This window comes from Lissotriton helveticus, chromosome 11 (genome assembly GCF_964261635.1).
Source record: "Lissotriton helveticus chromosome 11, aLisHel1.1, whole genome shotgun sequence".
In the NCBI taxonomy this organism is placed as follows: Eukaryota; Metazoa; Chordata; class Amphibia; order Caudata; family Salamandridae; genus Lissotriton; species Lissotriton helveticus.
This window is the reverse complement of record NC_136072.1, coordinates 205,230,370-205,254,545: the sequence shown is the minus strand read 5'-3', so window position 1 is coordinate 205,254,545 and position 24,176 is coordinate 205,230,370. Positions and strand designations below refer to the sequence as shown.

The window sequence follows — 24,176 nt, the reverse complement described above, 5'->3', positions numbered from 1 at the left end:
TTTTGAGTCACTAGTGAGTGATTCCAACAATAGTGGGTCAGGTGTCTTCCAGCCCAGTGTGGTGGAAGAGGGTGAGAGTAGCCCAGCTAGGTCCTTGGTTAGTGAGAAGGGTGTAGGGGCTGACTGCCTGTCTCAGTGGAGCGGGAGTGAGTGTGTGACCGAGAGTCCCCAGATGCCCGAAGCCCTGTCACAGAGCCTGGATGGTTTCTTTAGGGAACACCAGGAAAGGAACCTAGACTTGCCTGTTAGTTCACTTGAGGGAGATCTCCTAGTGTGTAGAGAACCTGGAGCATCTGTAAGCGGAGCTTCTATGGTCCTAGAAGCTGGCAGTACCGCTCCAGGAGGGAGAGTACAGAAGTCCAGTGAAAGGAGTGATTTGGGGATAGGATGTGAATCCCCAGAAGTCCTGGAGTGCCAGGCATTGGTTCCACCAAAGGTTCTAGACCGGAGGTTGGAAGGCCAGGTTCAGGATCAGCCTGACCTGAAGGGTGGGACTACTGTAATCAGTGTCCTAACCAGTTCTTTCTCCAGAGGTACCGCCCCGGTTGGGAGGGAGCAGGACTCTGGACGGGGGTGCAGAGGGTGGGAGAGCCCACCTCTGACCCCGGTACCACCTGAGGGGTTAAACCCTAGGTTGGGAGAATGTTGTTTAGAGGGGACCCCTCGCAGGAGGAGGAGGAACCCTAGGAGAAGAGGTAAGGGGAGGAGAGCCTTCCCTGAGACTCCTGGTCCACCTAAGGTTGTAGACCCTAGGCTGGAGAACCAGTGGCAGTCTAGCCCTGTCTTGCAGACAGGAAGAGTGGAAAATGGCTGTTATGTGCCAGGGGTTACTACCCCCCACTTTGTGAGTAGGCAGGATCCAGTGGTACCTGGATGGCCTAGGGCCTGGTCCTGGCCGAGGGCAGCTGGAGAGTATCAGTGGGGTACCCCAGTTAGTCCCTACAATAGTTTTAGAAGGAACCCTAGGGGTTCACCGTGGCGTAAAACAGGAGGGTGTCCCTGCAGTTGTGGGCCCGCGTCCTTGTTTTATCGCCCCAAGCAGGGAAGTCCATCACGGTGGTGATCTGTCTGCCCTGCGTTTTGGCTGGAAGGGGGTCGTGTTAGACTTGGGCCTTAGGGCAGGTTCACCCCTAATCTTTTTGCCTTTATTTGTGACCCTGTGTAGTGATTTTTGGGTCTTGGTGCACTTTTTCCCTGTGTCCCAGAGTGAAAGTGCGTGCGTGTAGTATGGCTGGCCTGCCCTCCCATAGGAATGCATGGGGAATGTGTGTGCCCTGGTAGTTCCTGATGTGTGGGGAGTGCAGGCTCGAGTTTAGTATGTATGAACTCGTGAGAATGAATGCTGCACAATGGTATGTGCGGCTTGTATGTGTCTAGAAGGGAAGTGCTACTTCTGGACATTGATGTATGTGTGCAGTGAGGATAGTGGAGCGTGATTGGCTGGAGCTGGCTGGCATGCCAGGCTCCAGGAAGTCTGGATGGGTCTGCCCGGTGGTGAGTGTGAGATCAGCATGAGTGATGTGTGGGAGGAGTAGATCTGTGTCCTGGATGGGCTGGGTTTTCCCCACACAATGCTGGCTCCGCCCCCCTGTGGTTTGTCTAATGACCCTAGCCTCCCCAGTGAATGAAAGGGGTGGTTGGGCCATCAAGGGTACTCCCAAGCCAGCTGCAACTGGTTTCCCCCCACCCTGCACCTCCTAACAAAGGAATTCGCTGTATAAAAATGGGGCTGTGTCCCCACAGAAATTGTTCTACTTGTGGATCCTTGCCAGAGGGGGCTGTTGCTGCTGCTGGGGCCAGGAGGACCGCCACTTGGCTTGTCTCCCTGCCTGGAGACCCAGTGTGCTGGCTCTGGCCCTGCCCTGCCCCCCTGTCTGCCTCCAGACCTTGCTGGAGCTTTGCTGTGCTGGGGGAGCGCTCTCCCTTGTCCCCAGCGCTGGGAGCGCTTCGTTTTGCTTTTAGCGCTAAGAGCGCTTTATTTCCCCCTAAGCGCTGGGTGCGCTTTATTTTGATTCTAGCGCTTTGGAGCGCTTTGCCAGGACCGAGCGAGTGCCTACCTCGCTTTACCTTTATTTTCGGAGAGCCGGTGCCACCCGGCATTGCCCCGTTATATTTATTTTGAAGAGCGGCTGCCCACGCCGCATTGCCCCGTGATCACCGCCGCAGTCCCGGGCCGAGCAGAAGCAGCCGCCAGCGTCATAGCCCGGCCGCGCTGGGATTGGCCCAGGCGGTCGAGCCTCCCGCCGCGTCATCGGGGGAGGAGAGCGGAACCAGGAAGCAGCTTGGCGCGTCTCGCCGAGGCTCCCCGTGTGGAGAGGAGCCCCGCGCTGCTAGGAGGCTCCCCGTGTGAAGAGGAGCTCCGCCCACCACAAGACACCCGGTGAGTGCCGGGGAGGGAGAGGGGCCGCGGGACACATTGCCGGTGTCCGCCCCTCCCCCGTAGCGCGATTTCGCGCGCACTGTTGTGTGGAGCTTCGATAGGCTCCGGGGGCATTATTGATTCCTGAGTCCCCCGTGAGGGACTCCCACGTGGCCGCATTTTTGGTGCTTGGAGCCCCGAGGCTCCTGGGGGCAATTGGTTTATTTAGAGCCCGAGAGGCTCCCGCCCTACTCCTATGTTACGAGCCCCGAGGCTCGAGGGGGCATGTTATTGATCTTTGAGCCCCGAGAGGCTCTGGGGCCATTTTAATTGTTTGAGAGCGCTGAAGCTCTACACTAGTGCACATTTGCTTTGCGAGCCACAGAGGCTCTAGGGGGACACAGGCAGTGAGTTGGTTGCAGCCCCGAGGCTCCCACGCTGTGTCTCCCCACCATTGTTCTTGAGCCCACCTGGCTCCAACGTCTGCCTACCTGCTATTCACAACTGTCCAGCACTTAGTGGACAGTTGCTACGTTTAGGCTTTTGTGTCTGTGCTGCCTGCGCAGACCTCCCTGACACTGAGACTCAGGGCATTCCGCCCCTTTCGAGGCCAGTTGGCCTGAGGGACATTTTGAGTGTTGTGCTACATGCACCCTGCGCATTGTGATTTCTTTGCTATATGATTGTTGCGCAAAAGTTCTAACCTGCACCTCTGAATGTGTTTTAATGTTACATGTGCAATTCTTGTTTATTATTACCTTTGCTAAAAGTGACCTGCTTAGGTGATTCTTTGTTCTTTTATTCCCCTTTGCTAAAAGTGACCTGCTTAGAGGAATGTTTGTTTTTGCCTTTCCTAAATGTTACTTGCCTAGGTGATTATGATAGGTTTTCCTTCCATAGGTCCTGATGATAAGGTCCTAGCTCCCTGCGTGATTTCCCTACAGAGACTAGGGTGGCGTAGGAGGTGATAGGTTTTCCTTCCATAGGTCCTGATGATAAGGTCCTAGCTCCCTGCGTGATTTCCCTACAGAGACTAGGGTGGCGTAGGAGGTGATAGGTTTTCCTTCCATAGGTCCTAGCTCGCTGCGTGATTTCCCTACAGAGACTAGGGTGGCGTAGGAGGTGATAGGTTTTCCTTCCATAGGTCCTGCTGATAAGGTCCTAGCTCCCTGCGTGATTTCCCTACAGAGACTAGGGTGGCGTAGGAGGTATTTTCCCTTTACCAGTAGTTACTGGTTGTATGCTACATTCACTATTTCTGTGTTACAGTCATTGTATGTTGATGTGCTAAAGTGTGATACCTACAAGTATTATTTCTAACAAGTGCATACCCCTGACAGTGGTCCAGGTGGCCCTGTCCTGTACATAATCCCTTGTAAATCTTGCCCGTGCCTGTTGGCACATTGTAAAGTGTGTGTGTTATCTAATGTGTTCTTATTATTATAATACAAAGGCTATTTTTGATATAACCTTGTGTGGAGTTTCCTTTGTGGTGGGCCTTTGGTTGTTGTCGCTGGGGTGCGCGCGCAAACGCTTTACACATCGCCTCTGAGATTAGCCGTGCTGCTCGCGCCACGTTACCTAGAGGGTGAGCGGGGGTTATCTTGGTGTGTGACTCCCTAGCCCTGACCTTAGAAATGGTGATCCCTGACTGACCTTGGCGCAAGCCTTGGCCAGCCAGAGGTCCCGTTTCTAACATGTAGTTCTTTCATACACGTTTCCGTTGTTTTTAACTCACTTGGTTTGACTGTATAAAATTGCTTTCACATAAAATTGAGCGGCCACGGGTTGTATCGACGGGTTCTGATCTACAGTGGGGCAGAGCTGTTTTGCCTCGTCATGCTCCATCCTCCCGGTCCCTCTGGGGCAAGTAGCCGCAGGCACAGCTTGCAAATCTTAACAAAGCCGCGCTCTGCCTCCAGAGGCGAGCCAGCCCCAGAGCCGAGCGTTGCTCCTCACCACGAGGTGCGTTATACGTTTCTATCGCTATAGCCAAGGCACGCGCCTCTCGCAGCTGTAGCAAGGGCCTCGCTCACTAGGCACCCCCCGCATCAGTGAACTGGGTACTGCAGCGCCGGGCCTTTTATTTTGCTATCTTATAATTTGACACTCAATCACCGCTCCATGCATTTATATGTATGTCCCCTTTACCAGATCTCAGGAAATTAGACAATTTGATACTGGGGCCGGGGTTAGCTATTCAAGCAGCATCCACGCTCTTCTGCAGAGCGTCGTGAATTCTTTAGCCCGGAGTCGGGGAAATCATAAAGAGACTCAGAAATGGCAGGTCCAATGTGCGTGGGAACATAGGGGCGCAACTAGGTTTGAACCTGGGGGCAGGGGGGTGGTACTACCACTTTAAGGATGATGGGTGACAGGTCTAATACTTCAAGCAATAAGGCCGAAGCTATCAATACAGACGGTATGAGGGAATGTCACAGCAAACTGTGCATTTTAAACATATTGGACGAAACCAGTAGGCTTAGAACAGTCCTATTTCTGTGGGTTTGATCATTTACAGGCTACTAACAGTGATCTTTTGAAAGGGGGCCGAGTGCAAACACAGCTAAAATGGAGCTGCTACAGATTGCGGTTCAAAGCCCATTGGTACCGTTTTTTGAAAAGTTATTAGAGGGTGATGTTTTTAGGCAATGCATCCGCCGTTCTTTCTGTGGTAGGACAGTGCGCTCAAGCACTATTTATCAATTCAAGTACAGAAAGACGCTCATTCCAATTGCAGACTAAAAGTATATTTTTCAGTCTGCCCAATAGAACACTGTAACATGTGCATGTTTGAGGCCACACAAGTGGCATGGCTGATGACGTCGGTGGCCACTGCTGCGCGAGCTCGGTGATGAGCAGCTTCTTGGGACCATTGGAGATCTCTTGGGGGGCGTTGAACACCCCAAGAGCCCCCTGCACGTGCGGGAAGCCTCTCGATTCACGTGCCACGCGCGCTCCCCCGGATCCTGTGCGCTGGCTGGGCCTTCCAACTTAATGATAACTTGGGGCGCGGGGCGCAGACACTGGCGCATCACTGGGGGTGCAGAACCAGCTGCCCTCCCTACCCTCTGCCCAGGTCTCCTCTTTGGGGTCAGAGGTCAGCCTGATGGACTCTGTCCCGCCCCATCTGCACCTGAGATTTGCAGGTGGCCAAAGCCCTGTGCAACGGAGAACGGGTCCCACTGCCCCCCCCCCCCCCTCCCTCAACGGGAGCCCCAGATATCATTAAAGTAGTGTCTGCCCCCGCAGCATCCTGCACACTGTGCCCAACTCCCCTTCAGCCAACCCATGAATCTGTGTTTGCTACGCAACGGCTAATTTAGCTTTACTGTGGGTATCCGGAGTCTTTTGGCTGCAAAAAATATACACATATACAAAAAAATAAGAACACAAGAATGTTGGCTTGGATTTTTTAAACCTCTACTGTGCTCAAAACAACGGTTCTCCTTCCAAAATTGTTCTGGGCTCAGCCAGGAATGTGCCAGTGCAAATGGCCTCTTAGAGTTGATGGGCATGTAGAGTACAGCTGGTTCCTGCCGAGGCCTCCCTGGCTTCATCTTTAGAGCCCCGGAGGTCCCAGGGTTAAGAAGGGACCTCGAGTCCCCAGGACCAGGAGATGGCTGCTGCTAGCTGGACCAAGAGCACACAGTGCGAAATTCCTTTTTGGTTTCCAAGAGACACTGGTTCCAGAGAATTAAAAGCAAGACGTGAAGTACTCGGGCTATTGAAGTGGGCAACATCTGCACATTTTTATGGCCTATTATTGACTTTAAAGCCAAGCTGAATTATAGTTTGTAACCCATAATTACACCGGATCATTCCTGGTTCTTATGCTTGTAACAGCGAGTCTGAATGAATCATGCTACTTTAAATCTATCTCATTTTTCATACCTGATGTTTCAACTTAATAGGTTTGTGAAATTATAGTCTTGGTGAAACTATAGTCATGGTAGAAATTCGAGTTTAGTATGCCTGAACTCAGAATAATAAAATACATCTTTTAGTGAAGTCGGTTTTTTAATTATAGTCTTTTATTATATCTCATTGATGCTTCCCGCCGCCCCCAGCGCCTCATGCGCCTCATGCCTCTAAAACATGTTCTCTGAGCCTGTTAGGATTATAAAATGTAACAATTCTAACAGCCCATTCTGGCCTATGGAGAACAAGTAGCCTTGCAATAGTGGAAAACGAAAATGGCTGTAATTCACTATTAGGACATGCCACACACACACCAGGGCTTGTCCTACCTTATACTTGCAATGCACCCTGCCCTTGGGCCTACCATAGTGGTGACTAATATGAAGAAAAGGGAAGGTTTAGGGACTGGCAAGTGGGTGTACTTGCCCAGTCGGCATGACAGTACCATACTGTACGCAGGCTCTGCAATGGCAGACCTTAGACACATTTTACAAGGCTGCTTCTGTGGGTGGCACAACCAGTGCTGCAGGCCCACCAGCAGCTTTTGGATTTACACGCCCTGGCACGCCCTGGCACACTCAGTGCACTAGACTAGGATCTGACAAGTAAACCAAATAGCCAAACATGGAACCACTGATCAATACATCAACTTACAGTAGGGAGCAATTGCACTGGATAGCAGTGGCACAGTGCCCAAAGTATCTTAACACCAGCACAAATACATGAGGCAACAGCAAAAATGGAAGGGAGACCCACGCCAATGGTGCCAGGTCTAACAATATGCAAATGATGGATGGAATGCAAAACAAATCAAACATTCATCGCATTCAAGAGATCTGGGTTAAATTCATTGTTCTATTGATCACCATGACACCCCAGTTCAGACCCAGCCATGTGCAACCTACAGGAATTTTTTTCCCTGTGGCCATTGTAAAGCATGCAAATTCAGTGTTATGGTGAAAACATGCGATACACCCAGTACTACTAAAACAATCAAACAATTTCTTACCTGTAGCACTGCTTTTGTTATCTATGTGCTAGAATGCCCCTACAATGAGACCTGGGACTCCCAGTGGGCCTCTTGAGAAGACTGCAGCTGGTTCAAAACCAAGCAGCCAGACTTATCCTTAAACAACCCAAATGGCTCACAATCAAACCCGGCATGGAAAGGCTGCATTGGCTGCCTGTGGCCCAGAGAGTGGCTTTTAAGACCAGCTGCATTATTTTTAAGGCTCTTCAAGATAAAGGCCCTACTTTTATCAAAAAACTTGTTTCAAAGTATGCTCCTTCGCGCAGCCTCCGCTCCACCCATCAAATGTTAGTTACCGTTCCTCATTTTAAAAGGAAACGACAGGGAGGCAGCTGCTTTCATTTCCTTGCAGCCTCCTATTGGAATTCCCTGCCCCTGCCCATCAGACTGAGCAAGGATCTCCTAACGTTCAGAAAGGCCTTGAAGACCTGGCTCTTTAAACAAGCTTACCAATGAGACCATCACGCCTGTACTTGACACCCACTTGGACCGATAGCGCCAAGAAGCCCTCGGGCGTACGTGCGCTCTATAAATAAATAATAACATAACATAACATAACAATGAGATATGTAGGGAGCACCACTAGGGAGCACCACTTTTGCAGCAAAGAAACGTATACTGTTATGTATTTATCTAGGTCCCTAATCTCGATTTCGGGATTCATGCCCAAATATGGTCTTAAACCAATAATTCCCTTATGGTCATAAGAATCACTACCATATATAGTCCGAGTCAGTACAGACATAACATGACGTTATCCTCTGACTACATGGCCCCTAGAGAATACAAACCGGCTCTGGGACATGACGAACATACTGTAGCCTCAGGAGAGAATCCTAATCCTCCAGTATTGATTTGTCCCACACCCCTGGACAGCATTGCGCACTTCATGCACCTAGTGACGTCCATATGTCCAACCTTGTGCGTCAAACCAGTCACCTAGCTAGTATAAAAGCAGCCAGGTTGGTCCAGTCAAACACGCAGTGGTTTTCTGGAGCTGATCGACTGACCTCGTCCCAAGCCCAGCAGATGCGAGACCTGACGAGAGCCGACCCTCCTTCTTGACGCACTGAGAAAGACGCTGCCTTTTTCTCCAGCCGAGAAAATCCAGCTCCGGTGTTCCCTGCCTGCCACAGCCGGCTGCCGGGATATCGAGTTCAGAGATTCCAGACCTCTCACATTCTAAAACAAGGTATGGAGCTGATTAGCCACAGAGAATGATTCTTGGTCTTAGAATAATCTGGCAGAGAAATTATTTAACTTAACTAAGGTTCTTACTTATCTTTTCCCGTTCATAACTCAGTTTAGGAACACGGGGTAGGCATAAGGTAGATTACATCAGTTGAGTCAGTTTAGCTATTTTAGCTAGCTTTCTATTGTATAGATTTTAGGATATGTTTTAGATGCGTGTTATGGCTAAGAAACGATAACATGCTTTTGCAGTATTACTTTATAATACTCTTTTTACTGTATGCACTATATTTTATGACAAGTGTTGCTATCATTGCAATTCACTTCTCCTGTGTGACAAAACAGACTGTTCAATAAATAACTCCTTGTTATTGAAAACGCCCGTCTCTCTTTCTCTACACTTTCGAGTGAAACTAAGTATGCACGTCTGAATGAGTAAAACCGTTTCTATTGTTTTTCACGACTCTGGAGATTTACTCCTAACTCATGGAGATACAAAGTTGTCATGTTGGATGGTTGTCAGAAGCTAAATCTCTTCTTGTCTAAGTAGGCACTATAATACCTTATCCTACATTCGAGAAAGTTTCTAGTGACCTCTGAGCTAGCTGGCAAACTCTTAAGTCTAATGTTGTCAGCAGGGGACCTTTGGTAACCTCAGTTACGGGTCTTTTGTTGTTGATGTTATTCCAATGCGCAGATGCCTATGGAGATAATAGGAACTACACTATAATACTAGAACACATACGCGAAAGCGGAAGGAACGACTTGCAGGCTCCAGACTACGTAACTCAGGGATTTCCCCTCACAAATCTTTACTTTGAAAAAACGGATTTTGTTTGGAAAGCAGTACAAATTATGATGAAGAACTGAAAAGAACAAACTGTAATGTAAATAGCCTTGAAAAAGCCCTGGCGCGAATCGCCACAGAGGGCGAAACACGTGTCGGCTGTTTATGTTTTTACCTAAATTAATAAAGAGCATTTTTCTACACAAAATGGACTTTTGACTTAAATTATATGAGCAAGGATTCAGCCTAATGATATAAAGAACTGCTGCTAACACACTCACTATCCCCCTAAAGAGCACACCAGCCCCTGAGCTGGGGAGAGACCGGACAAAGGAGAGGGGTGTAACCACCCCCCTCCTGGTCCCACCCAAGGGCAGGACCTAGTCGCGTGCAGGCCCCCTTCCCAAATTGGATCATTCTGAATCTTGAACTACTTTCCACGAAAGGAACTCTTGACTATTTCTGAAGACTCTCCCTTGTGGCTAAGGAGTAGCCACCCTGCACCAGCAGGCACCATCTAAGGGCTTGCAGTTTGCTGCACGTCCATCCTCCGGATCAAGACTGCCCAGCTCGACGAGACCCGGATTCCCTGCCATCTCTGACCTCTACCTGCCTCTACAGCTCAGCTGAGATTCGTGGGTGTGACGAGACCTGAGGGACCGGCTATCATCAGAACCTGCACGACGCTTAACCAGCACGACCGCCGAGGGATCCTCGAGTGAGTGCCCTGGGGTTTGAGAAGCCCCAACCCTGAGCAGCCCCAGCACCGAAGTCCAGCCCCCTTGCATCCACGAGATCTGCGTGGGGCCCTTCTGCTCTTTGCTGCTTGCCGCGTTGTCCGGTCACTTGCCCGTTGGCTAGTGGCCCTCCTGACGACGCACCCCGACGTTCTACACCGCTCGTCTAGATCCCCTAGACTGGCCCTTGCTTCTTGCCCGGCAGGAAGTGCCCTGGACCCTCCTGGTCCACTCCAGACGCCATCTTGACTCCACCGCGTGGGCTTACCTTTGCCAAGGCTTGTTGCTCCAATCTTGGATCCAGCATCGCCGACAGCCGACACCTTCATGGGACAGCATGCACCTCCAGCCTGGTCGCCGACAACGCCTCCTGGCCCGTGTGGCTACCAAGTCCAGCGTCGCCCACTCACCTGACTGCAGTGACTCCGTCCGGTGCCATCCTGGTGCCCACCTAATCACTGGCTAGTGATTAAGAACTAAGTCCCCTCTGCTTTCAGGTCGTCTTCAACTTCGATCCAGGCTTGGATCACCCCGAACTTCTTCACTGGTCGCCTGCCAGCAACTTCTTCTTTCAGGCTCCATAGACTACAACGAGGATTCCCGACGTCTTTTGAACCCTATGCAGCCGCAGCCCCTGGGCTAGGTAACTCGAGCATCTCGGTGCTCCAGCACAGGTTCACTATCCAAGTGTCCAGATCCTTTTTCGTTTTCAGTCTAACTAGTCGGATTCGTCCGGAAACAGTAACTTTAGAAACGCTAGCATCCATAGTCTTCTTCCCGCATCCCGCGTGAGAGTGCACACTCTGCACCCGATCTCCCTAGGCCTCCTGCTCCTAACCTGAACGTTCAGTAGTGTAGTCCTAGCGATCCTGAAGCCTCTGGATCTTGTTACTTACCTGCTAGTATTTCGCATTCCACTTTTAGTGTATATGGTTTTTCGTGCCCCTCGGGCATTTGTGTAAATTGTGCAACTTGAAGTATTTTCGTAAGAGTTTTGTATTGTGCTTAGCTCCCTGACTCATAAAGAGTTCAGGGTAGTCTTGTTATAAATAAATATCCTTTTATTTTCATAACCACTTGTGTGGTGTCCTTTCACTTGGTGTTCAAGGGGTATATGTGATGGTAAAACAGCTGGCTTAACACGCCCTCTAGAGTTTAGCCTAAAGACTGCTCCTGTCCATGCTACTAGGATAGCTGGTCTATAAGGTTGACTCACAACCAATCATCAATAAGGGTCGTTTGGAATGATACACAGTGATCACTAGAATAGTGAGCACTATATATCAGGCCAACTTCTCACACACCAATACAGACTTTGCTAAAAAATTTAATGCAACACATTGTCATAAACAATGCCAATAACTCAAACTTTATTGCTGCGAGACCTATTGCATTGCAAATGCTTGTTTAAATATCTATTTGGTTCCAGTCCATATGTCTTTAATTTCTGCCTTAGGGTACAGGTATCCTTTGTGAGCTTAATAAAATGTTGAAAAATCTACAAATCCTCACTCCTACATCCAAGTTCTCTCATGCTACCATTCTACACTCTGCTCTGTCTGAAGAACAGCTCAACACTTTCAAAATTCTGCAATTCTGCATTGATTTTGCTTGTATATTATTTTTGGGGAAATTTACATGTATTAACTATTTAATTTTACTACTATAGGTGATTGAAATTATGGACGAAGAAAACAAGATTTAGCACCAGGCAACTGAATGATAGTGCCATAAGGATTATTCTGAAAAACTGAAGCACATCCAGCATTCTAAGTTTAATCAATTTCCAAAACCTAGGTGTGGCGAGGAAGTGGGAGCTGAGGAAAGTACTATACCTGTAAGTGAAGTCTATAATTTTGCATTTCATTTACCCAGAGCAAAGTCATATCTGTGCACACAGCTTCGGAAATAATGCCAGAAAGACCAATCACAGCATCCTCATCTGAAATATTATCAGAAAGACAAATTGCCTCAGCCTGACTGAATAACGTTCATCTAAAGCATCATGTAATTCCAGAGAGGAAGCACACACTGCGTAAAAGAAAGTTATAACAAAAGGTTTCTTCTGCAGACCATCAAAGAAAAGACGCTAAAAGAAGACTCCAAAGCTGACACGCTAACAACCAGAAGATTGGAAAATCACCTTTGTTCAACAACCGTTTTTTAACCAGTTACGCAAGTTTGAGACTGTCTGCCTCGGGATACAACACCTCGACCCACTCTGCTCACTCTGGCGAAAACCCTAAAAATCCACCACTTAATGGTGTTCATGACCATCTCAAATTGTTTCCTTTTTATTGTATACTGTTCTGTAATTCTATGTAAATCGCCTCAACATTATCTGTTGTGCAGGAGTGATATGTAAAACTGATTAAATGAGCACCGTTGCGCTATAGCTAATGTAAATAAATTCTCGTCTTCAGAACTACAAACCGTAACCTTACACCAAACAAAGAAAGGGTAAAAGGAGCTGATGTTCTGCGACTAATGATCCACAATAGTTCTGTGCATGTTTTAATGTCCGCAGTTACTGCCATTACGTCAGTGCAAAAAGGGACTTCTCAGTTTAATTATTAAATATCAGACTAACACCTTATCACTGCATTGCTAAGAACCTATACAAATAGATTTGAGAAAAACTTCAGTCACAAAATAAGTTGCTGCCGGAGAGGCCAATAGCAAAAGACTATTATCTGCTATAAACATTTCGACAGGTGTTACAGGGCTGCATCCAGACATTTTGCTCAATTCAAGTGTTAAGAAGATTACACACAATTTCTTTTAGAGATAAGTGCTGAACATTATCTGAACAAGCCCGACTCTAAAATCGGGTTCACTCTTACTGTGGCATATAAGCAAGAGAAAACTAAACGTAGAGATAATAACTCTAGGAATACACTTTATAAAAAGACGGGCTGTGAGAACAAATTCAGTGTTCAAACCCAAGTTGCAGAAAAAAGTTACCCGTGCCAAAAAAGATTCAGCCATAAATCTCATCTCACTGAATTTGAGAGAATGCACACTGGGAAAACCCTCTCTCATTGCTCTGAATGCCTAAAAAGTTTCAGCCGTAAATCTCATCTCACTCAGCATATGAGAATCCACACTGGGGAAAAACCTTATCAGTGCTCTGAATGCCAGAAAAGGTTTCGTTCCAAACCGAATCTAATTGGACATGCATTAACCCACTCTGTGGAAAAACCTTACCAGTGCGCTGAATGCCAAAAAAGTTTCAACCGTAAATATCATTTCACTAGACATATGAGAATCCACTCTGGGGAAAAACCTTATCAGTGCTCTGAATGCCAGAAAAGGTTTCGTTCCAAACCGAATCTAATTGGACATGCATTAACCCACTCTGTGGAAAAACCTTACCAGTGCACTGAATGCCAAAAAAGTTTCAACTGCAAATCTTATTTCACTACACATATGAGATTCCACTCTGGGGAAAAACCTTATCAGTGCACTGAATGCCAAAAAAGTTTCAACTGCAAATCTTATTTCACTACACATATGAGAATCCACTCTGGGGAAAAACCTTATCAGTGCTCTGAATGCCAGAAATGTTTCAGTGACAAAACCGGTCTCACTCGGCATATAAGAGGCCACACTGGGGATAAACCTTATCAGTGCTCTGAATGCCAGAAATGTTTCGTTGTAAAAAGAGATCTCACACGACATACAAAGATCCACACTGGGGAAAAACCTTTTCAGTGCTCTGAATGCCAGAAATGTTTCAGTATCAAAAGAGATCTTTCTCAACATATAAGAACCCACACTGGGGAAAAACCTTATCAGTGCTCTGAATGCCAGAAATGTTTCAGTATCAAAAGAGATCTTTCTCTACATATAAGAACCCACACTGGGGAAAAACCTTATCAGTGCTCTGAATGTCAGAAATGTTTCAGAGTCAAACTCCAACTCACTCAGCATATAAGAACCCACACTGGGGAAAAACCTTATCCGTGCTCTGAATGTCAGAAATGTTTCAGAGACCAACTCAGTCTCACTCAGCATATAAGGACCCACACTGGGGAAAAACCTTATCAGTGCTCTGAATGTCAGAAATGTTTCTTATACAAACTCAGTCTCACTCAGCATATAAGAACCCACACTGGGGAAAAACCTTATCAGTGCTCTGAATGCGACAAATGTTTCATTGAAAAAACCCATCTCACTCAGCATATAAGAACCCACACTGGGGAAAAACCTTATCAGTGCTCTGAATGCCAGATATGTTTCAGCCAAAAATTCAGTCTCACTCAGCATATAAGAACCCACACTGGGGAAAAACCTTATCAGTGTTCTGAATGCCACAAATGTTTCACAACAAAAATCCAGCTCACTCACCATACAAGAACCCACACTGGGGAAAAACCTTATCAGTGCTCCGAATGCCAGAAATGTTTCAGCCAAAAATCTAATCTCACTGAACATGTGAGAATCCACACTGGAGAAAAAGAATTATCAGTGCTCTAAATGTCAGAAAAGATTCAGAGGTAGAGATGGTTACAAGCGCCATAAGAAAACACGCCATTAACTATTTGATGCACACTATTTGATAGGCACAGCCTCACTAACCATAAGCGATTCCATACTAATGAAAAACCTTATGAGTGCTCTGAATGCCAGAAAAGCTGCAAAGAAAATTGCTATCTCACCATGAGAAACTCCACACTGGAGAAAATCCTTATGCCAAAAAGCTTGAATCTGAAAGTGTTATGCTTCATGAGAGATCCCACTCTGGGGGAAAAACCTTATGAGTGCTCGAAATGCAAGCAAAGTTTTGGTTACAAATTACTTCTCACTTGTGATGAGCAAACTCACACGGGAGAAAAAATCCTTATGTTTGTTCTGAATGTCAGATAAGGTTTAATCACGAATACAATGTCACTTCATATGAGAGAATTCACACTGGACTAAAGCCTAATACAGGAGGGGAAAGCCAGAAACGTGATACTCAGAAAGGAGATCTCACTAAACGTGAGAAATACATCCACACCAGGTGAAAAGTAAGGCGTATCTTGAGTTGCAGAAAAGCTTCTAAGAACCTTACTTTACATGAGAGAGCACATATTGTAGTTGCAATAGGATTAATCAAGAAACTCTTGCAGGATAAATTAGGCTGCCCGCATGCACCCTCCAAAGAAATTTCAGGCCTTTAAATTTTTTTTTATTGCAACAAAATCCACAATTTGAGTATCTGAAAGTTAGCAAACTCTGAAGGTCTTTACTTGTCACAGTGAAGTGTTAGTGCTTGCAAAAATCAACTAATAACCAAAAAATTCACAATATTAATGTCTTAAATTTTCTCCACCCAAAAGGTTTCTACTCACCCTTGTTTCTTAACATATGACTGAAATCTAGATTTTCATGATAAGATTAAGCCTAGGGGGAGTTCCTCAATGAAGTCCACAAAGTGTAAAAAAAACCTCTGGCGCTCTACGCGGAGTTCTGCGAGCAGCGGAGTGCGTAATGGTCATGCCTTTGTGGTGATTTTGATCTCCCGTTGTTTGTCCCGCCCTGTAAATTATCGTGAATGGCACCATGTGCAGGGCAAGAGGGTGCAGCTGCTTCTACTCGAGCGGCAGCTTTGTCAGTGCGAAGGAAGGTTTCTGAACGCAAGTGGTTGTGACCTGCCGCGACCTGTCGCATTGAGAAATCCGACGACCCGCTTTTGACATCTCACCAGGAAGTTGATTTTGCTCGCCAACTAGACCGTGGCGAGCGCGAGCAAGGAATAATCTCATCTGGAGGTGGATTTTCTTCGCTCCAGCACATGACGTTGAAGAGCACGAGCGTGGAAAAAAACCTTGCTACGCTCCACGTTGCAGAGTTTTTAGGAGTATGGAAAACTCTGCGAGCGGAGTTCACCACCGAGAATTAGATAATATACAACAGCAGGAAAACATAACAAACCAGTTCTCATCCAGGGGATACTCATCAATAGTCATAATCTATGAATAATCCCCGCCTATGTGCGGGATCCCGGAGCATATAGAAAATACATATAAAAATATATGTATATATATGTGAAAACATATATTTGCAGCCTAAAACATTTTCCAACTGGCAAATCTGCCGCAAAATTACTCAAATTAGCATACACCCAGTAGTACTCTCCCAACCCTTAAGGAAGAAAGAGAGCAGTAAACATTTGCATACCACAATGCTTTATTGCCATAGGAAAACCTGTAATTGCAGGCATTTGCCAGTAGGCTGCAGTAGAGTTTAAAGAAACAAAGAAAGACTTAACACCTTGCCTTTAAGGCATTAGAGTAGGGGTACCGTGCCTTTAAGACCTGAAGGCGGCCCCCTGTTCCCATGATGCACCACAGGTGGCAGTTGGGTCAGTTCTTTTTTCCGGCTCGTTCTGTGAGGATCCTGAAGCTTGAGCTCTTCAGTTTTTGACTGAAATAGGTATTTTGAGTGAATTTCTTCAGAAAATTCGACATCTTCTGGCTTATTAAGGCTTCTACTTTGTTTTTTGTGGTATTCCACGAAAAGTTCCTGTCAGAATGCCTGCTTTATTCCGGAAGTGTCCTTCTTGTGACAAGAAGATGGCACTGGCTGACCCACACTATGTGTGCATTGTGTGCCTTCCATCTGCACACAACCCAGACCAGTGCTACCACTGTCAGAAGTTCTCTAGGCGGACTCTTCATGACAGAGAACGGATCAGACTTCATGCCATGTTGGAGAAATACAAAAGTCATCAGGTGGGTGGCCATGGAGTCCCAAGGTCGTCTTCTTCCAGCAAGCATGGCCAAAAACAGCGATGGTCCGCCTCTCCTGCCCCCAGAAAGAGGAAGGAAGGACGAAGATCTCCGTCGAATTCGCCGTCGAAGAGGCCCAGGCGCTCTTCTGGATCACCATCGCGACGTCAAGAGTCTCCGCCGCATCCACGTAAGTTGGCATCGAGACGCCACACTTCGGGCTCGAAGTCTGTGGCTGCTGGCATGTCCAAGTCTCCGTCGATGTCGAGGCTTCAGTCGACGTCGAGACACTCTCCGCCGCCCCGAGGGGGTCCGCGTTGAGAGCTATGATGGCTTCTAGATCGCCGCTGGCTGGCGTGCCGCCGTCGCGAGGGTCTTCAAGATCTCACCATTCGACATCGAGGAGGTCGACGTCGAGGTGACATCATGAAGGGTCGCTGTCCTGTTCTTATCTAGGTCCCTAATCTAAATTACCCGATTCATGCCCGATAACGGATTCAATCATTCAAACCCCTATGCGGACATTAGAATCAATCCCATATCAAGTAAGAGTCGACGTACTCCTAAAATGGCGGCTCCTCTTCTTCCAGGCCCCTAGAAAGTACAAAACTGGCTCTGAGACAAAATCAACCCACTGTAGCCCCAGGGGATTTTTACCCACGGCTTCAGTATTGATTTGTACCCGACCCATGGAGTGATAAACGCACTTCGTGCCTATAGTGACGTTAATATGTCCACCCTTGACGTTAATAAGTCTATATTGACGTTAATGTATCTACCTTGACGTTAATATATACGTTAACATATCCACATTGACGTTAACATGTCTACATTGACGTTAACATGTCTACATTGACGTTTGCATGTCCACTTCTTGACGTCAATCCAGGCACCTGTTTAGTATAAATATGCCCAGGTTTTCCAATAAGACACACAATGGTATTCCTGGAGCAGAGCGACCGACTTCACGCCCGATGTCCTACTGAAGCTGAAGGAAGGCGACCCTCCTGTTCGACGCACTGGAAAAGACGCTGTCTTTTCTCCAGCCGAGAAATCCAGCTCCGGTGTTTCCCCTCTGCTCTCGCAGGCAGCCGGGAGATCGAGTACCGAGAGAGATACAAGTCCTCCCGCATTCTAGATAAGGTATGGAGCTGATTGGACTCTGAGAGAATTCTTGGTTTTCATTTTAAACTTTTAGCGAAACGATTTAACTTCAGGTACTTCTCACTTACTTCAACCCAGTACTAGGCTTAGGTTAGGTACACAGGGGTAGGCGTAACTTAGAAGCACCAGTCGAGGAAGTTAGTATTTTATTGCTGTATATATTTTAAACCGTCTTAGTTGCATCTTATGGCTTAGAAACTATATTATGCTTTTACAATATTACTTCATGCTACTCTTTGTACTGTACGCGCTTTACTTTATGACAAGTATTGCGATCGTAGCAATTCACTTCTCATGCATGAGAAAACAGACTGTTCAATAAATACCATCTTTTATTGAAAACGCCGGTTTCCCTTTCTCTGCTATTCTGGTGAAACTAAGTATGCACGAATGACTGAGTGAAACATCCCCTCTATTGTTTTTCACGACTCTGGAGATTCCCTCCTTACTCATGGAGATGCAAAGTTGTCATTTTGTATGGTTGTCAGAATTGAAATCCCTTCTTGTCTAAGTAGGAGGCGTAAGACCCTCTTGCACATTCGAGAAAGTTTCTAGTGACCTCTGAGCTAGCTGGCAAAAACGTAAGTCTAATATAGTCAACAGAGACCTAGGTGACCTCAGTCCCTGGTCTATACTGGTGTCTTTATTATTCCAATGCGCAGATGCCTATTGGGAATATAGGAACTACACTACACTACACTTCGACACGACGTCGAAGGAGGTCGTCATCGACACGACGTCATGAAGGCTCTCCATCGACTCGACGCCGAGGAAGGTTGAGGTCACCGGCTCGACGCCGAAGAACGCAGTCGAGGTCCCCACAGCGTGGGCGATCGACGTCGAGAGCATCAAGACCTCGCTCGACGCCATTGGTCACACAGACGTCTTCGGCGTCGAAGCTTTCGCCGTCGAGGGAACAGGTCACGGTCATTGTGGAGTCACCTGGATCCAGGTCATCAGGAGACAGATCGTCATCTCCTGGATTGAACATCGTGGAAATCTCTCCGAAGGCTTCCCCCAGATCTGCGGACAGATCACGCAGTGTGTCATCTCACCGTTCTCAGGGGGCTGTATCGGGCGGTCGCAGTAGTCTGGGCTCTGATTACTCACGCACATTCTCACCGTCTGCTCCAAGGACAAGTACTCCGGCCAGGCCATCTAAGTCTCCACCTCGGAGGCCACGACCCTCACACAGACCGAGATCTCCTGCCAGATCACGCTCTCCAGCACGGCCAAGTACATCTACCAGGCCATGATCTCACCCTAGACCAAGATCTCCGTCTAGGCATCGGTCTAGATCCAGGGATCGGCACAGCCGTCATCCTGACAGGTCCCATAAGAGACGACGCACAAGATCTTCAAATTGGTTATCTTCCACGACATCAACGGTTTGAGACTATTCTCCGACCTTCTCTTCTACTACTCCCTCTCGAGTCTCACCGATTGATGACATCGCAACGTTAACAGACGTGCTGGGCAGGGGAGCAAAGAAACTTAATATCTCTCTGCATACTCCTGTGGTATCCACCTCTATAATTTTTGATACCCTTCATCATTGGACAGTGCCCAGACCTCTGGTGCCTGGCTTCCTTGAACCGGCGATGGCTACCTTTCTCACACCTGCGGTGGTAGGTTCGGTTCCATCTAGAATCGCCAAGAAGTACAAGGCTCCCACAAAGGACCCCTTGTTCCTCAGATCTGTTCCACCAGCTGACTCAATTATCGTGGCGGCTGCCATGTAGTCCCATTCGGCTTCTACCTTATCCTCGGTACCCCCAGAAAAGGACAGCAAACTCATGGATTTGTTTGGCAGAAAGGTATGCAACACCTCGGCTTCCTATATGAAGGTGGCCAGTGCCCTCCTCTGAAGGTACGATAGGTCCCTCTGGGACTCCCTCACTCGCTTCACAGAAAAGCTGCAGAAGGAAGATCGACAGGACTTCGTCAAAATCCTGCAGGAGGGAGGGCTCGTTGCCAACCAGGTCCTCAGTGCTGCAGCGGATGCTTCTGAACTCGCGGCCCATGGCTACTCCCATGGAATCTGCTCACAGCGTTCGGCTTGGCTCCGCCTAACAGGCCTCAAGCCGGATGCTCAGAAGAAGATCTTGAACCTCTCTTTTAATGGTACCTCTCTCTTTGGTTCACACACGAAATGACCAAAATTAAATCGGAAATGGACACTGTTAAAGCTGTGGGTTTGGAGAAGGGTAAAGAATTTAAAAAATGCTTTCGTCAGGGGCACAAGCGGTCTTCCAGCAGAGGGTTCAACCCCCTCAATGGTCATCTCAGCCACAGCAGAAAACCCAGTTCCAGCAGAGACGACCTGGCAGAGGCAGAGACAACAATAATAAACAGCAGTCTACCTCCAAGGAGCCTCCCAAGCCCTGAGCTGTTGCTTACTCCACAACTGTTCGCCACTCCGGTGGGAGGCAGTGTTTCTCAACATCTGGAAGAGTGGATATCCATAACCAAGGACAGATGGGTGCTGAATATTGTGCAGCATAGTTACTTGCTGAGGTTCAAGTCCCCCCCTCCGCAAGTCTTCCTTCAAACAAAGCGCCTTCCCCGATTCCACAATCAACTGCTGCAGGATGAAGTCTCTGTCCTCCTCAAAAAGAAGGCCATAGAGGAGGTTCCTTCCATGCAGAAAAATCAAGGAGTCTACTCCCGCTATTTTCTGGTACAAAAATGAGGCGCAGTGCAAGAATACAGGCCCATTCTAGACCTACGACTGCTGAACAGATCCATCAAAAAAGAAAAATTCTGCATGCTTGCCCTGCACTAGATCTTCCCGCATCTTCATCAAGGAGACTAGATGTGTGCCATCGACCTGCAGGACGCTTACTTTCACATACCCATCTCAGTAAAGCACCGAATGTTTCTCAGGTTTCAGATCGGACGTCATCACTACCAGTATCGAGTGCTTCCATTTGGCCTGAAATCCGCACCACGGACATTCTCCAAGTGCATGGCGGTGGTGGCTGCTTTTCTCCGCAGGAGAAAGATCTTCGTCTATCCCTATCTAGATGATTGGCTGTTGAAAAGCTCCACTCCGGCTCTGCTTCAGAACCATGTTTCGTTCTGTCTCAAACTGATGAACTCATTGGGGTTGCAGGTCAACTTCAAAAAGTCAGTACTCAATCCTTCCCAATGGATTCATTGCCTGTGTGCTACCCTGGACTCTGCAGGCAAGCGTGTGTCCTTCAGAGGAGAGGTTGTCATCCATGATCCTGAAGTGTCTTCTTGCGCTGGACAGTCACAGTCTCACAGCCAGGCAAGTGTCCTCTCTCCTGGGATCGATGGCCTCGTGCATCTACATCGTGCCCAATGCACGCCTTCACATGAGGCCTCTGCAGCAGGCTCTCGAGGACCTATGGTCTCAGAGGTCAGGTCACTGGGAGGACCGTGTTTCGCTTCATCAAGGTGCCAGAGACTCAATCAGATGGTGGATGAAATGTGCCAATCTTCTCCGGAGAGTTCCTTTCCATCGCCCTCCTCCATCTCAGTCAGTGGTCACGGATGCCTCCCTTCAAGGCTGGAGTGCTCATATGGACCAGCTTCAAGTCCAGGCCTCTGGTCCGAAGTAGAGCAAGGCTAACACATCAACTTCCTAGAGCTGCGAGCCGTTCACCTGGCGCTCAAATCTCTTAATATTTCTCTGCGCACCAACTACCTCCAAGTTCAGACGGACAACACAACAAGTATGATCTATCTGAACACGCAGGGAGGCACCAGGTCAATAGTCTTATCCCTGGAAGCACAGTCCATCTGGCACCGGCTCTTGGCAAGCGGTCTATCCATCTTGGGAGTTCATCTACCAGGAATCCAAAATTTCCAGTCGGACTGCCTAAGCAGAGACTTCGTAGAAGCGCACGATTGGGTGCTCAACGAAGAAGTCACGCAGGAGGTATTTCAACTATGGGGCAAACCGGACATAGACCTGTTCGCAGACGTGGCAAACGCAAAATGCCCCGTCTTCGCGTTCAGGTTCCCCCAACAGGGCTCACGGGGGAATGCACTTTTGATAAGCTGGTCGCAGACATTGCTGTACGCTTTTCCTCCCCTGCCACTGATCCCGGCGGTGATTCAGAAATTCTACAGGACCAACACCAGGATGATCCTGATAGCGCCGGAGTCGCTACGCCAGTGGTGGTACCCGGATCTCCTCCAGCTGTCGGAAGTCCCGCACCGGCGACTTCCTTGCCGTCCAGACTTGTTGTCCAAGGACCAGGGTAAGGTGTTTCACCCCAACCTTCCGTCCCTTCGCTTGACGGCATGGCTCCTGAGGTCATCCAGTATGGACAAATGAGACTAGAGTTGTGTGTGGCCAAAGTGGTATTAAAACATAACGAGTGTCCCCCAGGGATTTCCCTTTGACTTACGGTCTTCTGTACCCTGTTCCCTGGCGATAGTGGGGTACCCTCTCTTGAGATACGCGCTAAGTACAGCCTACGGCTGGAGAGTTCAGGTTTTTTGAGTTGACTGTTACAGTTTTTTGCCTATCCAAATAAAAACCCAACAGTCCTGTTTCCAATCATAAGATGGACTCCCTAAAGACCTTCGGCTTCAGTGAAGAGCAGCTTAATAAAATACTCAGCTCCAATAGAGGGGGCAATAATATAACAGTGATCCCCAATGGAGGAGAAAAATGGACCCAATTAATTAACCTAAAAAAGAAGATCATCAGAACGGAACTACATGCTGAATTTATGACACAGTATGTGAGGGCAGGCAAAATACCAATTGGTCTACAAATACGTAACGAACCAGGTTTATTTGTAGATAATGAAAAGTTTTTAGAAACATGGACCTTCATATGCAATAGATGCAGTAGAGATCTCATGTTACTCATCATTGAAACCGCCCAGGCTACGATCCTCATAGAAATAAAAGAGATGGAAGACCTTGAAAAAACACTACTTGAGAGTAATATAGTGGAGGACGCCAAGAAGAGGCTGGAAGAAATTAATCGAGATATGAATGGGTACTGTGAATATCTAACCAACCGTAAAACTCAAAAACTTAGAAAGGACATTGAAAAATTCAGCCAGGAGGTAGTGTACCCGTACCTCAGGAAAGACTACTATAATGAGAAGCCTGAGGGGAATAGAAATGAAGGCCCCAAACCAAGATTTCAGACTAGGTTCCAGCCGAGAAGACCGAGACACATCAACTTCTCAGGTACATCGGAAAGTAGTGGAGATGAAGTGGAACACTGTAGAGAAGAAGAAGAGTTTGCAGGATCCAACAGAGACTACGAAACACCTTTTTTAGACCAGCGCCCACAGAAAAGCCGAGGGAACCACCGGGGCAGGGGGAGAGGCCAATACTCGAGAAGACCAGCTCCGAGAGAACAAGATCAGGACTACCAACAGTCCCCGGCCCCTCAGGAGTACAAACGTACCAGAAACAAAGTATACTGGCGTTAGAGAAAACACCTATTATTAACCTATCCCATAGAACTTTAACAACCATGGAACAACAAGTTCTGAGGATGGGATTTAATTTTGTTCCCACTGCTGGCATCAACAAGTTCCAGCTAGAAAAAGACCTTAGAGCCTTCTTTCGTAAAATCCGCCTGCGACGGTTCTTTGAGGACAGACCTGCAAGGGAACCACCCCAGGATTCGGGTTTAAGAACTAAGTCCACATTCACCCCAAGCCTGGGGATGGTAGACAAAAATCTAGAAATCTTTGAGTCCGTCGTCAAGCTAGAGATAGGTGAGCTAGTGGAAAAAAGACACTTCCAAGAGCACAACATCACCAGAGAACAAAGAGATGCGATCAACTCCCTCTCCCAGGATATTAGTATAACAATAAAACCTGCGGATAAAGGGGGGGGAGTAGTAGTATTCGATACAGAAGACTATGAACGAAGAGTGATGAGCCTGCTATCCAATGAAGCACACTACTCGAGGATATCTCAGACTAGGCTAAATAAATTAAGAAAGGATGTAGAAACACTGCTGCAGAAGACCCTAGAGAAAGGAGATATAACTGAAGATGAGTGGAAGTTCCTGAACAACACAAACCCCAAAACTCCGGCATTTTATGGACTACCAAAAGTCCATAAAAGCCTGGCCGACCCTCCTTTAAGACCGATAGTAGCATCAATCGACTCTCTGCTAGAACCATTGAGTCAATACGCAGAAAGATTCCTCAAACCCCTGGTGGAACAACAAAAGTCATATATCCGCGATACTGCGGATATGATAGCAAAAGTGGAAGGAATATATTTTGATGATGACAATGAACTCATGGTGACTCTCGAT

General features: G+C 47.5%; 1 protein-coding gene across 5 annotated transcripts in view; it reads left to right on the top strand.

Moving 5' to 3' along the window:
* LOC144792311 (uncharacterized) overlaps window positions 1–24,176 on the top strand; it is a 258,509-nt gene that overhangs the window by 181,660 nt on the left and 52,673 nt on the right. For 3 of the 5 annotated variants that reach the window (XM_078667261.1, XM_078667259.1, XM_078667260.1), the window contains exon 3: window positions 11,695–18,192. In XM_078667261.1, coding sequence (XP_078523387.1) covers window positions 13,041–14,504 — 1,464 coding nt within the window. In that variant the 5' untranslated portion in view covers window positions 11,695–13,040 and the 3' untranslated portion in view covers window positions 14,505–18,192. Of the gene's footprint in view, window positions 1–11,694; window positions 18,193–24,176 lie in introns of those variants that run through there. The other 2 variants (XM_078667262.1, XR_013602534.1) reach the window with 2 other exon arrangements.